Here is a 12,480-nt window from a genome sequence, read left to right on the forward strand (position 1 = left end):
TCTCAATGTCTCCTTTTCTTCCAGTTTTTTAGCCTCACCACCAGTCTCCTCTTTCTATCATTATTCATGCCTACCCACAGAGCCACCCAGCCCCTATCCTACCTCTAACCCCATGTCCTTCTGCAGCTGTATGGGGATGCGCGTGTAGTTCTCCCAGTACTGCGGGAAGTTGTCAAACTGGTACGTGTACGTGAGGACCAACACAACCATCTGGTACACGATGACCGTCAGCCAAAAGCCGTACAGGAAGTTGCGCCAAGCAGAATATGACAGCTGTGGGAAAGGACAGATTTTGAGTGAATATTTGAGTGACCAGTTTCATTAGTATCAGTAAAATTAGATTAGTGCCGTACAGGAAGTTTCATTAGTATCAGTAAAATTAGATTAGTGCCCTACAGGAAGTTGCACCAAGCAGAATACGACAGCTGTGTGGAAGGACAGATTTTGAGTGAATATTTGAGTGACCAGTTTCATTAGTATCAGTAAAATTAGATTAGTGCCGTACAGGAAGTTGCGCCAAGCAGAATACGACAGCTGTGAGGAAGGACAGATTTTGAGTGAATATTTGAGTGACCAGTTTCATTAGTATCAGTAAAATTAGATGAGTAAAACTTAATAGTAGATTGGTAAAAGTCAATTAATCAATCTCAAAACTTTTTCTTTATTCCCTGCATACTAAAATTCAGACATTTGTTATTTTTGGATTATAACTTTCTTCCTGTTGTACCAATTAGGAGAGAAAGGTCAAAATACTAAAAGATAATATAAGTAAAACAGACTAAAGAAAAAGGTTAAGTCCTGCTAAATAAGAAAATAAAGCAAGGCAAACTTACTTGGAAGGTGATGGTGAAGATGAGGAACAGGACCATGTACATGATGCGGAAGATGACCACCTCGGAGCCCTGGATGCCGAAGATGAAGAGCATGATCGCCACCAGCCAGATCCAGAACTTCACCAAGAGTCCGCGGAGCCACTGGCCAACGCGCTGCATCACCGGGGACGACGTCTGTTCATCTGTGAAGCGTGTGAGAAAAAAAACATAATTAGCAGTCCTTATCCTTCATAATCTTCTTCCATGTTCTGGTAGTGTGATGACAGAATAAAAAAGAACGCTGAAGAAACAGAAGAGTGTACACCAGGTTTTCCTTATCCAGGGAGGACATCTGTTCCCCTGTGCAGTGTGTGTCGGAAAAAAACATATAATCTACTGGTCTTCATTACTTTCTTTAACGTTATTGTGGTGCTTTGGTAAAAAGAGAATATGTATATGGAGGTGAGACTATGCATGGCCATGGAACACATCCCTATAAAATCAATGCATTCAGGTGTTAATATTTTGTAAGTTCTTATTATGGAACATTTACTCCAAGCCTAATCCCGAAAAATAGCAAGAACCAGACAAATATATGAATTAAGGTACAGAATGCTTTATATCATGGGATTGGAAATAACACAGGTTCAGATCTGAAATTAGATTAGACCACTGCTACTTTACTATGTGGGATCATTATGTTATGAGCATTTGTGTGAGTATTTCAAAAGCCTTGATCTGTCTCTTTTAGCATAAAAACGACATAGGAGGAGATGAAAAAGAAGGACGGGCTGGGTAGTACCATGGGAGGAGATGAGTGTGGTGACGGGCTGTCCAGACGAGGTGGTGCTGACGGCGACGGTGAAGGGCTGGAGGGCGGCTGCTGAGGACATCTCACGCTTGGTGACCTCAACCACCTCCTGCACATACTGCCGCAGCGTGAGCCAGAACATGGTGGTGTACAGGACCTGGTGGGGATGAGATGCAGAGATGACATTCGTACGAAGGTGAGTAACTGTGAAGAAGTCGCTAAAAAAAGGGTATCAAAGCAAAGATGGCATAAAAATGATAGTGAATAGACACAAAAATATAACGCTGAAAAAATTGGAGATGATATAGTCGGTATTTGGATAGAAGTGAACAGGCGTGAAAATGTAATGCTGAAGGAAGTGATGATGGCAAAGAGGGACGACACTTATGAAAGACCATATATTCAATCTGAGGAACCTAGCCTATAAATATAATGAGGATTACCTGCATTACTTATAGGAACTAAACTGAGTAAGTACATGAAAGCTATTCACTGCCATTTTTCAGGTTGGATAAAATAAGATGCATTTATGGTCCACACCTTAACCATGAGGGGCTTGCACGGCAGCGTCGGGTACTTGACAAGGCCAATCTGACTGAGGTTGACGGCCTCCACCTGGCTAGGCAGCTCCTCCTCCGTCAGGTCCATGCAGTAGATGTATTGAATCAATAACAGCAGCTGCCATGAAAGGGATGAAAGAGTAATCAGAGACATGGAAAGGGGAAATCTTGCAGAAGTAGGGGTAGATATTCCATACCATACAAAGTTAAGAAAAAATCAAATCTGAGGAAAAGTGAAATATGATAATGACAAGAAGACTGAGTAAAGAAACCTGGAATAGTAAAAATATATCTGTTAAGGACTTTTGGTGAGTGACTCTTAAATGATACTTTTAGATGAAGGACTTTGAGGTAAAAGAGGGATGGAAGCAAGCGAGGAAACACTGACCTCGGCGTAGATGACAAGGAAGGGGGAGCAGCGGAGCATGGCGGCACGCTGGTTCGGGATCATCCAGAGAACACACGCCCACAACAGCAGCACGAAGGTGAGCCAGCTGTGGTACGTGATGCTCCATGCCTGTCACACACACACACACACACAAAAAAAAAAGTAAATAAATAAATGAATGAATAAAAGAAAAATGCAAAAGAAAAGAGAGGTTAGGATTATTTCAGACACAATCAATAGAATCTCAGGTTATTTTTCTGTCACACAAACACACACACGAAAAAGAGTAAACAAATAAATAAATGAATGAATAAAAGAAAAAATGCAAAAGAATAGAGAGGTTAGGATTATCTCAGACACAATCAATAGAATCTCAGGTTATTTTATTTTTTATAAGAACTGAATCAATCTAAATCAAATATGAATCTCTCTTTGCCTTCCATATATACCTATGGAAACTCTCTCTTCTATCTAAATGCAGATTCATCTTCATCCTTTGTTGGAGGAATATTTGCTTTTTTTACATCAAAGGAAGCAGTCAAAGGCAATTAAAAGGCTAAGAATTCACGACATACCAAAAGCCTCACTCACCATCATGACAATATTCGTGGCGATGTACGAGGAGCGAATCACCAGCTGGAACACACTGATGAGGGGGTAGATGAGCCTCTGCAGGGGGTGCTCTTCCTCAGGCTCCCCCTTCTCCCCTCCTCCTCCTCCCACTCCTGCTCCTCCACTATCAACACCCACATTGCTGCTGCCTTCCACGTCCCCCTCCACGCGGGTGCCCTCACTTCCCTCAGGCTGGGTGGTGGAGGACAGTGGAGGCGACAGCAGGCAGCCACTCCTTTCACTCCTCGCCTCGCTCTGAGTGTGAAGGTGAGGTCAGGAGAGTTTGACAAGAATAAGAGGAAAAGAGTGACATACATACTTGGAAATTAAAATATAAAACCCATAATAGAGAATACTGAACATGCTCAAGTTTAGAGGGTTCACTTTAAAACTAGAGTTTAAATTCATTCCCAAGTTTAAAATACATCATAATAGTTTTGATGAGGGACAACTTGTACATAATATTGACTTTTACAGAAGTGTATACAGTGAAACAGCAATAACAAAAATGAAAAATGAGAAAACACATAAATTAAAAAGGTTTAGCTGAATAATAAATATAGCAAGGTGAGATTAGTAGAGTTAAATAAGAGAAATTTTTTTGTTTTTGTAGATTAAAAGTAATATGTAATAAACACAAGAAACCCTATGAATAAACAGGTTTTGTTTAATGCAGTGCAAAGAATAAGACTGAAATATTAATGTTCATTAAATTCATTAAATTGTCAGTTAATTATTAGAAATGTAAAAAAACACAACTCAAAAGGTAATACTGAAGGGCTGAGTCAAACCTATCCTGCAGACGTCCAGCAAAATTTATATGGTTATGATAAACACAATAAAATAATAATGTGCAGTAAAAGCCTGTTAATCTATGTGTTCTTTTTTTAATTTATTACATGCAACAATTTAAAAACTGCATTTTGGAGGCTCATGATTTTCTGTTTTATAAAATTCAGACTTGCTTTTTAGGGAATTTAATTTTCTTTTTGCATGAGCAGACCGCTGAGTTTCTGACCGCTGGACTTCAGATTAATGGACTTTTACTGTAAAATCACTTCTGCACAAACCTACAAACACACAAAAGAAAAGTCATGTCATATATTTGGACGAGATAATACAAAACTGTAAGGAATTCACTCCATGATGTAAAGTGTAATCAACAGCTGTAAAACTTAGGAAAAAGGTGGTGCCATTAAAAAGGGAAAGTTCACACAACTCATACCATATAATGATAAGAAGAAAGAGAAAATCTAAAGAAAAATTAAATTGTAAAATATTAAATACTGAAAAAGATTGAATATTGGACAGACACATGGAAGTATGCATACATAAAACATACGTGTGTGTGTGTGTGTCCAAATACAACAAAATAAGTCTATGGGCCAAAACCACAGCTAAACACTCAACACACAGGACACAGGACACAGCACACCAGTAACACAGCTTCCACCACACACCCCAGGGACACAATATACCAGAAACTAAACCACATGGAATATGTAACTGTTTGCATGTGGCTTCTACATAAGTATGTGTAGAATGTAGTTAGATTACTGTGACAAAAAGACATGCAAACAATGTACTCAATACACTATGTACCCACTACATTTTGATTCCTACAAGTTGAATAGTAACTGTGATAACAACCACAATGAATATAGTGGCATGTGCAGTGACAGAAATCATGTTTGCGACAACAGTCCATATTCTAAGCATGGGTCTGATGCCACTCATATTAACAGATTCACCTTTTACCAAACATACATACTGTGGGAAAAAAAAACACCCTATAAAGTGCATATAACAACAACAACAACAAAAAAAGAAATACTAACAAGATACGGACAAATACAATTCCACACAACAGTTTAACAGCAAAACATATTCCTCTACACAACACACACAGTGCCGGGGTGCCACAGTGCCAGGTTGCCATCGTCACAGAGAAGAGAGTCGTTGCTACAGAGACGTTAACACCACCAAGACTCGAGAGGGTGACAGGTTAGCAAGACAGATGAGGATGACTTGATTACAGACAGAAAAGGGTGACATATTAACAGAGATGAGGGTAACACTTACAAACAGATGAGCGTGATATGTTTACAGACAAAGTGACACATTTAAAGACAGAGAAGGTGACTTGTTTACATAGAGAGGGTGACTTGTTTACAGAAAAATGTGGATAACAAGTTTACAAGAACACAGACACAATCAGGAGAGATGAAGAGCACACATATTCAAATACAAGTTGAATCTTTTGAACAATTTTTAGAGGACGAGATTGAAAGGTTGATTTTTTATGAGGACGCTAATTTTCAAGAGGAGGATAAACCTGTTTCTCAGTCAAATGTACTTAGAAAGAATGTCATAGAGGGGCCAACTTGTACATAAGATCAACTTTTACATGAGTACAGTACACAAAAGGGAAAATTACCACAAGGAACACCCGAAATGCCATAGAACAGGACTTGGTGGGTAGGATGTAGTAAGACCAAAGGAGTTCCAACGAAAGAGCAAAAATGAAATTGATCACAAAATAAAAATGGAAGGTTTTGTTTTATGAGCTGCCCAGAAGCTAAGAAAAGAGTGAAGGAAGTAAGAAACTAGGAAAAGAAGGATGAAAGGAAGGAGGTAAGAAAAGAAGGAAGAAAGGAGCTAAGACAAGAGAGAAGGAAAGAAGCTAAAAAAAGAATAAAGTAAGAAAGAAAATGAAGGACAGGAAGGAAAGTAGGGAAGACAAAGAAAAGATGAAAAGGCAAAATTATGGAAACAAGTAAGGAAGACAAAAAAAAGACTAAGAAATAAGAAAATGAGAAGGGAAGCAAGACAAAAAAGAACAGAAAGGAGGCATGGGAAAGGACCAAGCACACTACCTGGAAGGACCTGGGACACAGTTTGGAGGGAAGGGAGCCATTGGGGCCATAGGAGGACCTGAGGCTGCGGGCTGAGGTGGTGTTATAGCTGCAGGCAGAGTCTCGGATCGACGGGTTGCGGCACAAGGGCAGGGGGGCGTCCCAGCTAGGGTCCGAGTCCTGGCCGAAGCCGAGACCCGAGCCCAGACTGCTGCCCCCTACCGCCACCCCTGCCTCCTGCCAGCCAGAGGAGACAGCATGCCGTGGGGAGGGACTCACGGGAGGAATAATACACAGGTGTCTTTCCATGGGTGTGTGTATGTGTGTGTTCCTTTTTCATCTATTTATTTTGGGGGGGATTGATGAGTTTCTTTTGGATGTATATGTGCATTTGCTGGGTATTGAGGGACTGGATTAACATTTAAGTGGGTCTGCATTACTATTTGAGTGGGGGTAGGTTACCAAATGTGGAGGCTAAGTTATAATTAGGGTGAAGTTATATGATCTGGTTTTGTGGTCTTTTATGAAAACTTTTTGGTTAGTCTTCCCTTTTATTTGTTTCAAGGGATGTGTTCTTGCAGTGGAAAGAAGCAAACCAATGGCAAGTTAAAATCAATGGAAAAAAAAAGCCCACAACATTCTGCTCCTACAAGAGGAACACATGGAGGCACTAGAGAATTGTCAATCTTTTTGGTTCCTCATGCTGGATTTTGAAGCTAAACAGTTGAAAGGGATTTACTCATAGGAAAGTTTAGCTATTAAAGGTCTCGGCTATCAAAGGTCTTGAAAACTGTGTGGTAAAAGCCTGTGTATGTATTCCAGCCGAGGGAGTGCAATAGTGTGTGTGCAACTTACATTATGTGCGCACTGAAACCAGATGCTGTTAGTGATGCTGCTACTCTGCCACTACTTTAATTTTTACAAGATCTACTGATACCATTAGTACATTCTGCATCACCTACAGCAGTACGTGTGGTGATTTCACTGTACTCTGTCCAGTTTAACAGTGAAACCAGTCCTCTCTCACCCCAACCAAGCAACCAGTAATAACTAATAAGATTTAAGCTATTCCAGCATCCACCGGTCACAAGCAGCCTGAGTTGGAGGAGGTGGATTACTTGTGAACTGGGAAAGAGGGAGGGGCTTGTTTTCAAAGGTAATGTGAACAGAGTACACGGCTACGATATCTTAAACTATAGTCTTCCAAATATGTCGAGGCCGGTCTGGCGTAGGCTTCCACAGGTCCTTTCCTCCCCTCTGCTCTGCCACACAGTCCCAACACCTATCTCTTCCTCTCATATGTAAGCTATAGGTAACATATGAGAGGAAAAAATAAGTGTTGGGACTGTGTGGCAGAGCAGAGGGGAGAAATGGACCCGCGGGAGCCAACGCCAAAACGGACTCGGCAATTTGGTTTCACTATAGTTGCAGGCAAAAAAGAATGTTTACTATAATAGTGAGCATAAATAAGAACAGCATTATGAAGGTACGTGTCATTGGGTTTCAGAAGGATGTTGTTAGTGTTTGATGTCATCAGAGTTGGTAGCCTGTGTTGACCCTACTCCAAGCTCTCCCTTACCAAAAAATGTCATTTACACGTTACAAACTTGGAAACCAACCCTGGTGAATTATACATAGTTTACTTTCCATTGCTTATTTTAAACCAATCTGAATCATACTAATAATAAAGAAAATCAATGTTGCATGTAGCCTCAATCCACTAACTAGAATGGTCCACAGAAGCAGGGTCTGGCATGCTGATATTCTTAAAACTAATGTCATAGGAATGACCTGGGAAGGGAGAGCTTGTAGAATGGGCATGGGTCTGACACTCTCTTGGAAAATATGAGGGTTATCTGGGCTGGGGGGAATGTAGGTAGATGAGCATGTCGTGGAAGTATGAAACAAGGTCTGTATCATCATTTTCAGGTCAGTCCCTATCCCTTCAACCCCCTAAACAAACTTGAAAAAATCCCTGCTATGTTAATGGAGTTAGGTTACTATTTTAATGAGGCTAGGTTACTATTTGGACCACTGTCAATGAGGCTAGGTTACTATTTGGACCACTTTCAATGAGGCTAAGTTACCAATTATGTTGTTAGGTTGCTATTTAACCCGGTAGCAGCGACGGGCCAAATTTATGGCTTCATCGTGTACCAGCGACGACCCACATTTTTGCCACGATATAAACCCCCCAAAACAGATGATGCATAAACTGATCACAAATGCGTTGATATATATTATGAAATGGTTTGCGTGAGTGATGATTTTTTCTAATTTTTCTCGCCAAGAGGGACCTTTAATAAACATGATTCCTGCAGCTACCGGGTTAAGTGGAAACAGGCTACAAATTTGGTAAGGTTAGTTTAGGTTAGAATTTTAATGATGTATACGCTGATACTGTGCCAGGGTTTGCTGATTTAAATTGCAGTCTTACTTAAAATTACCACGTAAGTTTGGAATGAGTAGATGATGAGAGGGGCATGAGGCGAGGAGGCAGAGGATGTTATACAGATGAGACGTGATGAAGATGGGTGATATAAAGAAGGTTATGTGATGAATTCGTCTAAGAAAGGGATGAAGTGATGATGGGTTTGTCTAGATTGCTAAATGGTAAAATATAAGTGAATGAGAGATGGTTCGAAGTGATATTTAAGTGTCTGTGTGCTAGAAAAGGTGGTGTCAGACGGATATGAGGTGCTTTTAGTGGATACTTGATACTTAGGCAGAGGGCAGTGGCGAGAGTGATGTGTAAGCCTACGAAGCTAAATGGTGAAGTCTACGTGAAGGAGGAACGGTTAGAAGCAATACGGAGGTGGATCAGTGAGTTAGTTCGATGTTTAGTATAGTGGGTGAAATAATGTGAGGTGGATCAGTGAGTATACTTCGATGTTTAGTACTCGTCACCGTTGCCAGATTATCGTCCTTAGAGCATAGTATTTACCGGTTTCTGACGCCTAACTATTGCCAAGAAACATCAGGAATTAACTACTTTAACGATAATTGTAAGTGAATCTCCTTATTGGGGTCCACACGACAGTTTTTGGGTCGGACGTCGGTAAATATATGAGGCTGAGTAAGACAATCTGGCAACGTTGGACTGCTCGTAGTGGGTGAAATAATGTGAGGTGGATCAGTGAGTTAGATCAATGTTTAGTGCTCGTAGTGGGTGAAATAATGTCAGTACTTGAGACTCAGGCAGGAGGCGGCGGCGGGACTGGTGGGTGAAGGAAGTGCGGCGCGATCGAGAGGCTTCAGAGGCGGAGGAGCGACCCGACTTGATGGAGCGGCTTCGAATCGTGCTTCGCCGGATGAGGTACCGCACGCTGGAGCCCACGGGTGACAGCAGCGCCGCCTGGAGGATGGAAGGGCCGGGGAGGCGTGGGGGGGTCAACAGGGGCATGGGGCAGCTGCTGTAGAGGTAGAATGTATGGGTTTCCTCCTCCAAGACCAAGCTCGTATGTGACAACTTGGATTAGGGGGTGAGCCTTCTCCTTCTCCTCCTCCCTGGCCTCCTGTGTCGTGAATATCCTTAATAATGTTTAAAAAGAGAGAAATGAGTGCTTGGGTTTCCTCCTCCACCACCAGGTTAGTAGGTAAAGCCTGGAGTAGAGGGTGATCGTTCTTCTTCCATCTCCATCTCTCTAGCTTCCTCCTCCTCCGTGTATAACCTTAATGAAGCTTAGGGAGAAAGAAAAATGGCCACAAATAGAGCTACACACCACCAGAGTCATACGAAGAACTCTTAACACATTGAAGTTAAGAGAAATAAAACCACTCAGAGGACGAATGACATAAACAAAGGACGATCGAGGATTCCCAAGACCGCGTTCCTTCCCCGGTTGCAGCCTCCATCCGTCAAGAAAATGCTACTTGTTACCTGTAAACTGCCGCGGGCTGGAAACATAAGGATGAATACAAGATCAAGGGACTGAAATTTGTGAGAAAAGAATACGTGAGCGCTTTCTCTGTGGTCGGTGAGGCAGAGGAAAACGGGATGAGGGAAAGAGGAGAGGAAAACGAGTGGAAACAGAAAAAAGAAATTGAAAGACGAATCATAAGGACGTGGAGAAGCCTGGGGAGGAATGGAAGCAAGATGAGGAAAAAAAGGTGGGGAGCAAGAAGGAAGATGAAAGAGGAAAGTGAAATGATAAAAAAGAAAACGAAAGAGAAACTCGAATATTACTGCCATTATTAGAGGAAGAAATTATGAAAGAGAAAGGAAAAGAAGAAAATGAAGAGGGGAAATGAACACCGCAATTATTATAGAAAGAAAATGAGAGGAAAAATCTGAGTACGTCGAGGATAAGTAAAAGTAAAAAGAGGAGTCAGTGGAGCAAAAAGAAAGAGGAAAGAGAAAAATAAATTAGAGGAGAAAGAAAGCACCGCCAGGAAATTGGAGGACAAATTACGAGAGCGCAAAGGAGGAGCAGGAGGAGTACGAAGAGGAAAAAGGGGAGCAAAATGGAAGACGAAATATATAGAGAGAGAAGGAAAATAATGACAAAAGTTACTGGAGAGGAAAAGAGGAGAAGCCGACCGAGTGAAAGAACATAATGTAGATAAGGAGAAAAGGAGAAGACAGCGAAATTGGAAGAGAAGAGAGACAAGGAGGAATGAGAGGGAAAATGAGAATTAACTTTATTAGAGAAAAGAAACTACGACTCAAATAAAAGGAGGAGGAGGACGAGGAGGAGGAAAAAAAGGAATCCAAGAAGGAAGAGGAGACAGAGAGAAAAAGACATGGGAGAGTAAATAAGAACTGCCCTTATTGGAGAGAAGAAACTGCGACTCCAATAAGAGAAAAAGGAGGAAGAGTAAATAGAAAAAGAGGTAAAGGAATCAATGAGGAGGAAGAGGAGGAAGAGTAAAAGCAAAACACGTAAAGAAATCAAGGAGATGAAAAATGAAAGGAAAAAAAAGGGAAACGAATTAATCAGAAGAAGAAGGAATAGTAAAAGGAAGAAGAAATAAGGAAGGCAAATGACAAAGATAAATGAGAGAGGAAATAAGGAAATTAACCTTAATTTGGGAAGAAACTGTGGCTCGAATAGGAGGAGGAGGAGGGGGAGGAGGTAAGGTAAAATAAGATAGGTAAGGTAAGGTAAGGTAAGGTAAGGTAAGGTAAGGAAAGGAAAGGAAAGGAAAGGAAAGGAAAGGAAAGGAAGGGTAAGGTAAGGTAAGGTAAGGTAAGGAAAGGAAAGGAAAGGAAAGGAAAGGAAAGGAAAGGAAAGGAAAGGAAAGGAAAGGAAAGGAAAGGAAAGGTAAGGTAAGGTAAGGTAAGGTAAGGTAAGGTAAGGTAAGGTAAGGTAAGGTAAGGTAAGGTAAGGTAAGGTAAGGTAAGGTAAGGTAAGGTAAGGTAAGGTAAGGTAAGGAAAGGAAAGGAAAGGAAAGGAAAGGAAAGGAAAGGAAAGGAAAGGAAAGGAAAGGTAAGGTAAGGTAAGGTAAGGTAAGGTAAGGTAAGGAAAGGAAAGATAAGGTAAGGTAGGATAAGGAAGCGAAAAGGAGGAGGAGACAGAGAAAAGGAGACAAGCGAGAGCAAACAAGAACTAACCTTATTGGAAAGAAGAAACTGCGACTCGAAGGACAGGACGTAATACAGGACGAGGAGCAGCACCGGGTTGAGGAACCTCGACCACTCGTCCGTGCTGAGCGGCGCGCTGCGAGGGTCCGTGCAGTCCGTGCCCACCAAGGCGGTCATCCCCAGCAGCCTGCAACACCAACACCACTCAGCACACACACACACACACACACACACACACACACACACACACACACACACACACACACACACACACACACTCACAAGGAAAAGTTGGACAATTACAGATACGGAGACTGGACCACACGAGCGTAAGTAAGCCCAGGCCCTGTAAAATTACAACTAGGTAAATGCAACTAGGTAAGTACACACACACACACACACACACACACACACACACACACACACTCAATGACTAAAGCGAATGGAGGAAACAATGAAGGCTCAAGAAGGAAAAATAGAAGTTGGGTTTAATCTATGTGAGACAAGAATTCAAGGCAAAAGAAGATATTAATTATTTTTTTTACGGCAGAGTAGATGAGCCAAAGAAAACATAAAGCTCGCAAAACCCTGCCCAAATGTATAAAAAAATAAATAAACCGAAGAAGACGCCAAAACAAATATCAGTTTGACTTTACTACGTGTCTCAATACTCTCATCTTGAAAAAAGCTGGAGTCGTAAAGGAAAAATACAGACGAAAAACGGCAGTGCCAGAGTTTACCACTAAAAGAGATGAAAAAATGAAGATACTTATGAACTCGTGCATTAGGAAGTTGGACAGCATCGGGATAAGCTTGATTATAGAAAGTCTTATGCAGTGAAGCCGCGGGAGGGGTGGAGGCATTTAGTTAGCAAATTCAGAAGATAAGTTTGATTAGAAAGGTTTGTGCACTGAGGCT

The 12,480-nt window shown here is 41.4% G+C and overlaps 1 protein-coding gene across 11 annotated transcripts in view; it reads right to left on the reverse strand.

Annotated features, from left to right (window-relative positions):
- The window catches only part of LOC127005088 (piezo-type mechanosensitive ion channel component-like), a 60,681-nt gene that overhangs the window by 34,785 nt on the left and 13,416 nt on the right, over positions 1-12,480 (reverse strand). For 8 of the 11 annotated variants that reach the window (XM_050873596.1, XM_050873605.1, XM_050873603.1 and 5 more), the window contains exons 7-15: positions 11,593-11,749; positions 9,226-9,393; positions 6,060-6,275; positions 3,163-3,438; positions 2,572-2,700; positions 2,164-2,301; positions 1,615-1,780; positions 834-1,015; positions 103-273 (exon numbers count right to left, since the gene is read on the reverse strand). In XM_050873596.1, the coding sequence (XP_050729553.1) occupies positions 103-273; positions 834-1,015; positions 1,615-1,780; positions 2,164-2,301; positions 2,572-2,700; positions 3,163-3,438; positions 6,060-6,275; positions 9,226-9,393; positions 11,593-11,749 (1,603 nt within the window). The remainder of the gene's footprint in view (positions 1-102; positions 274-833; positions 1,016-1,614; positions 1,781-2,163; positions 2,302-2,571; positions 2,701-3,162; positions 3,439-6,059; positions 6,276-9,225; positions 9,394-11,592; positions 11,750-12,480) is intronic. The other 3 variants (XM_050873606.1, XM_050873602.1, XM_050873600.1) reach the window with 2 other exon arrangements.

The sequence above is a fragment of the Eriocheir sinensis genome, chromosome 29, assembly GCF_024679095.1.
Source record: "Eriocheir sinensis breed Jianghai 21 chromosome 29, ASM2467909v1, whole genome shotgun sequence".
Taxonomy (NCBI): Eukaryota; Metazoa; Arthropoda; class Malacostraca; order Decapoda; family Varunidae; genus Eriocheir; species Eriocheir sinensis.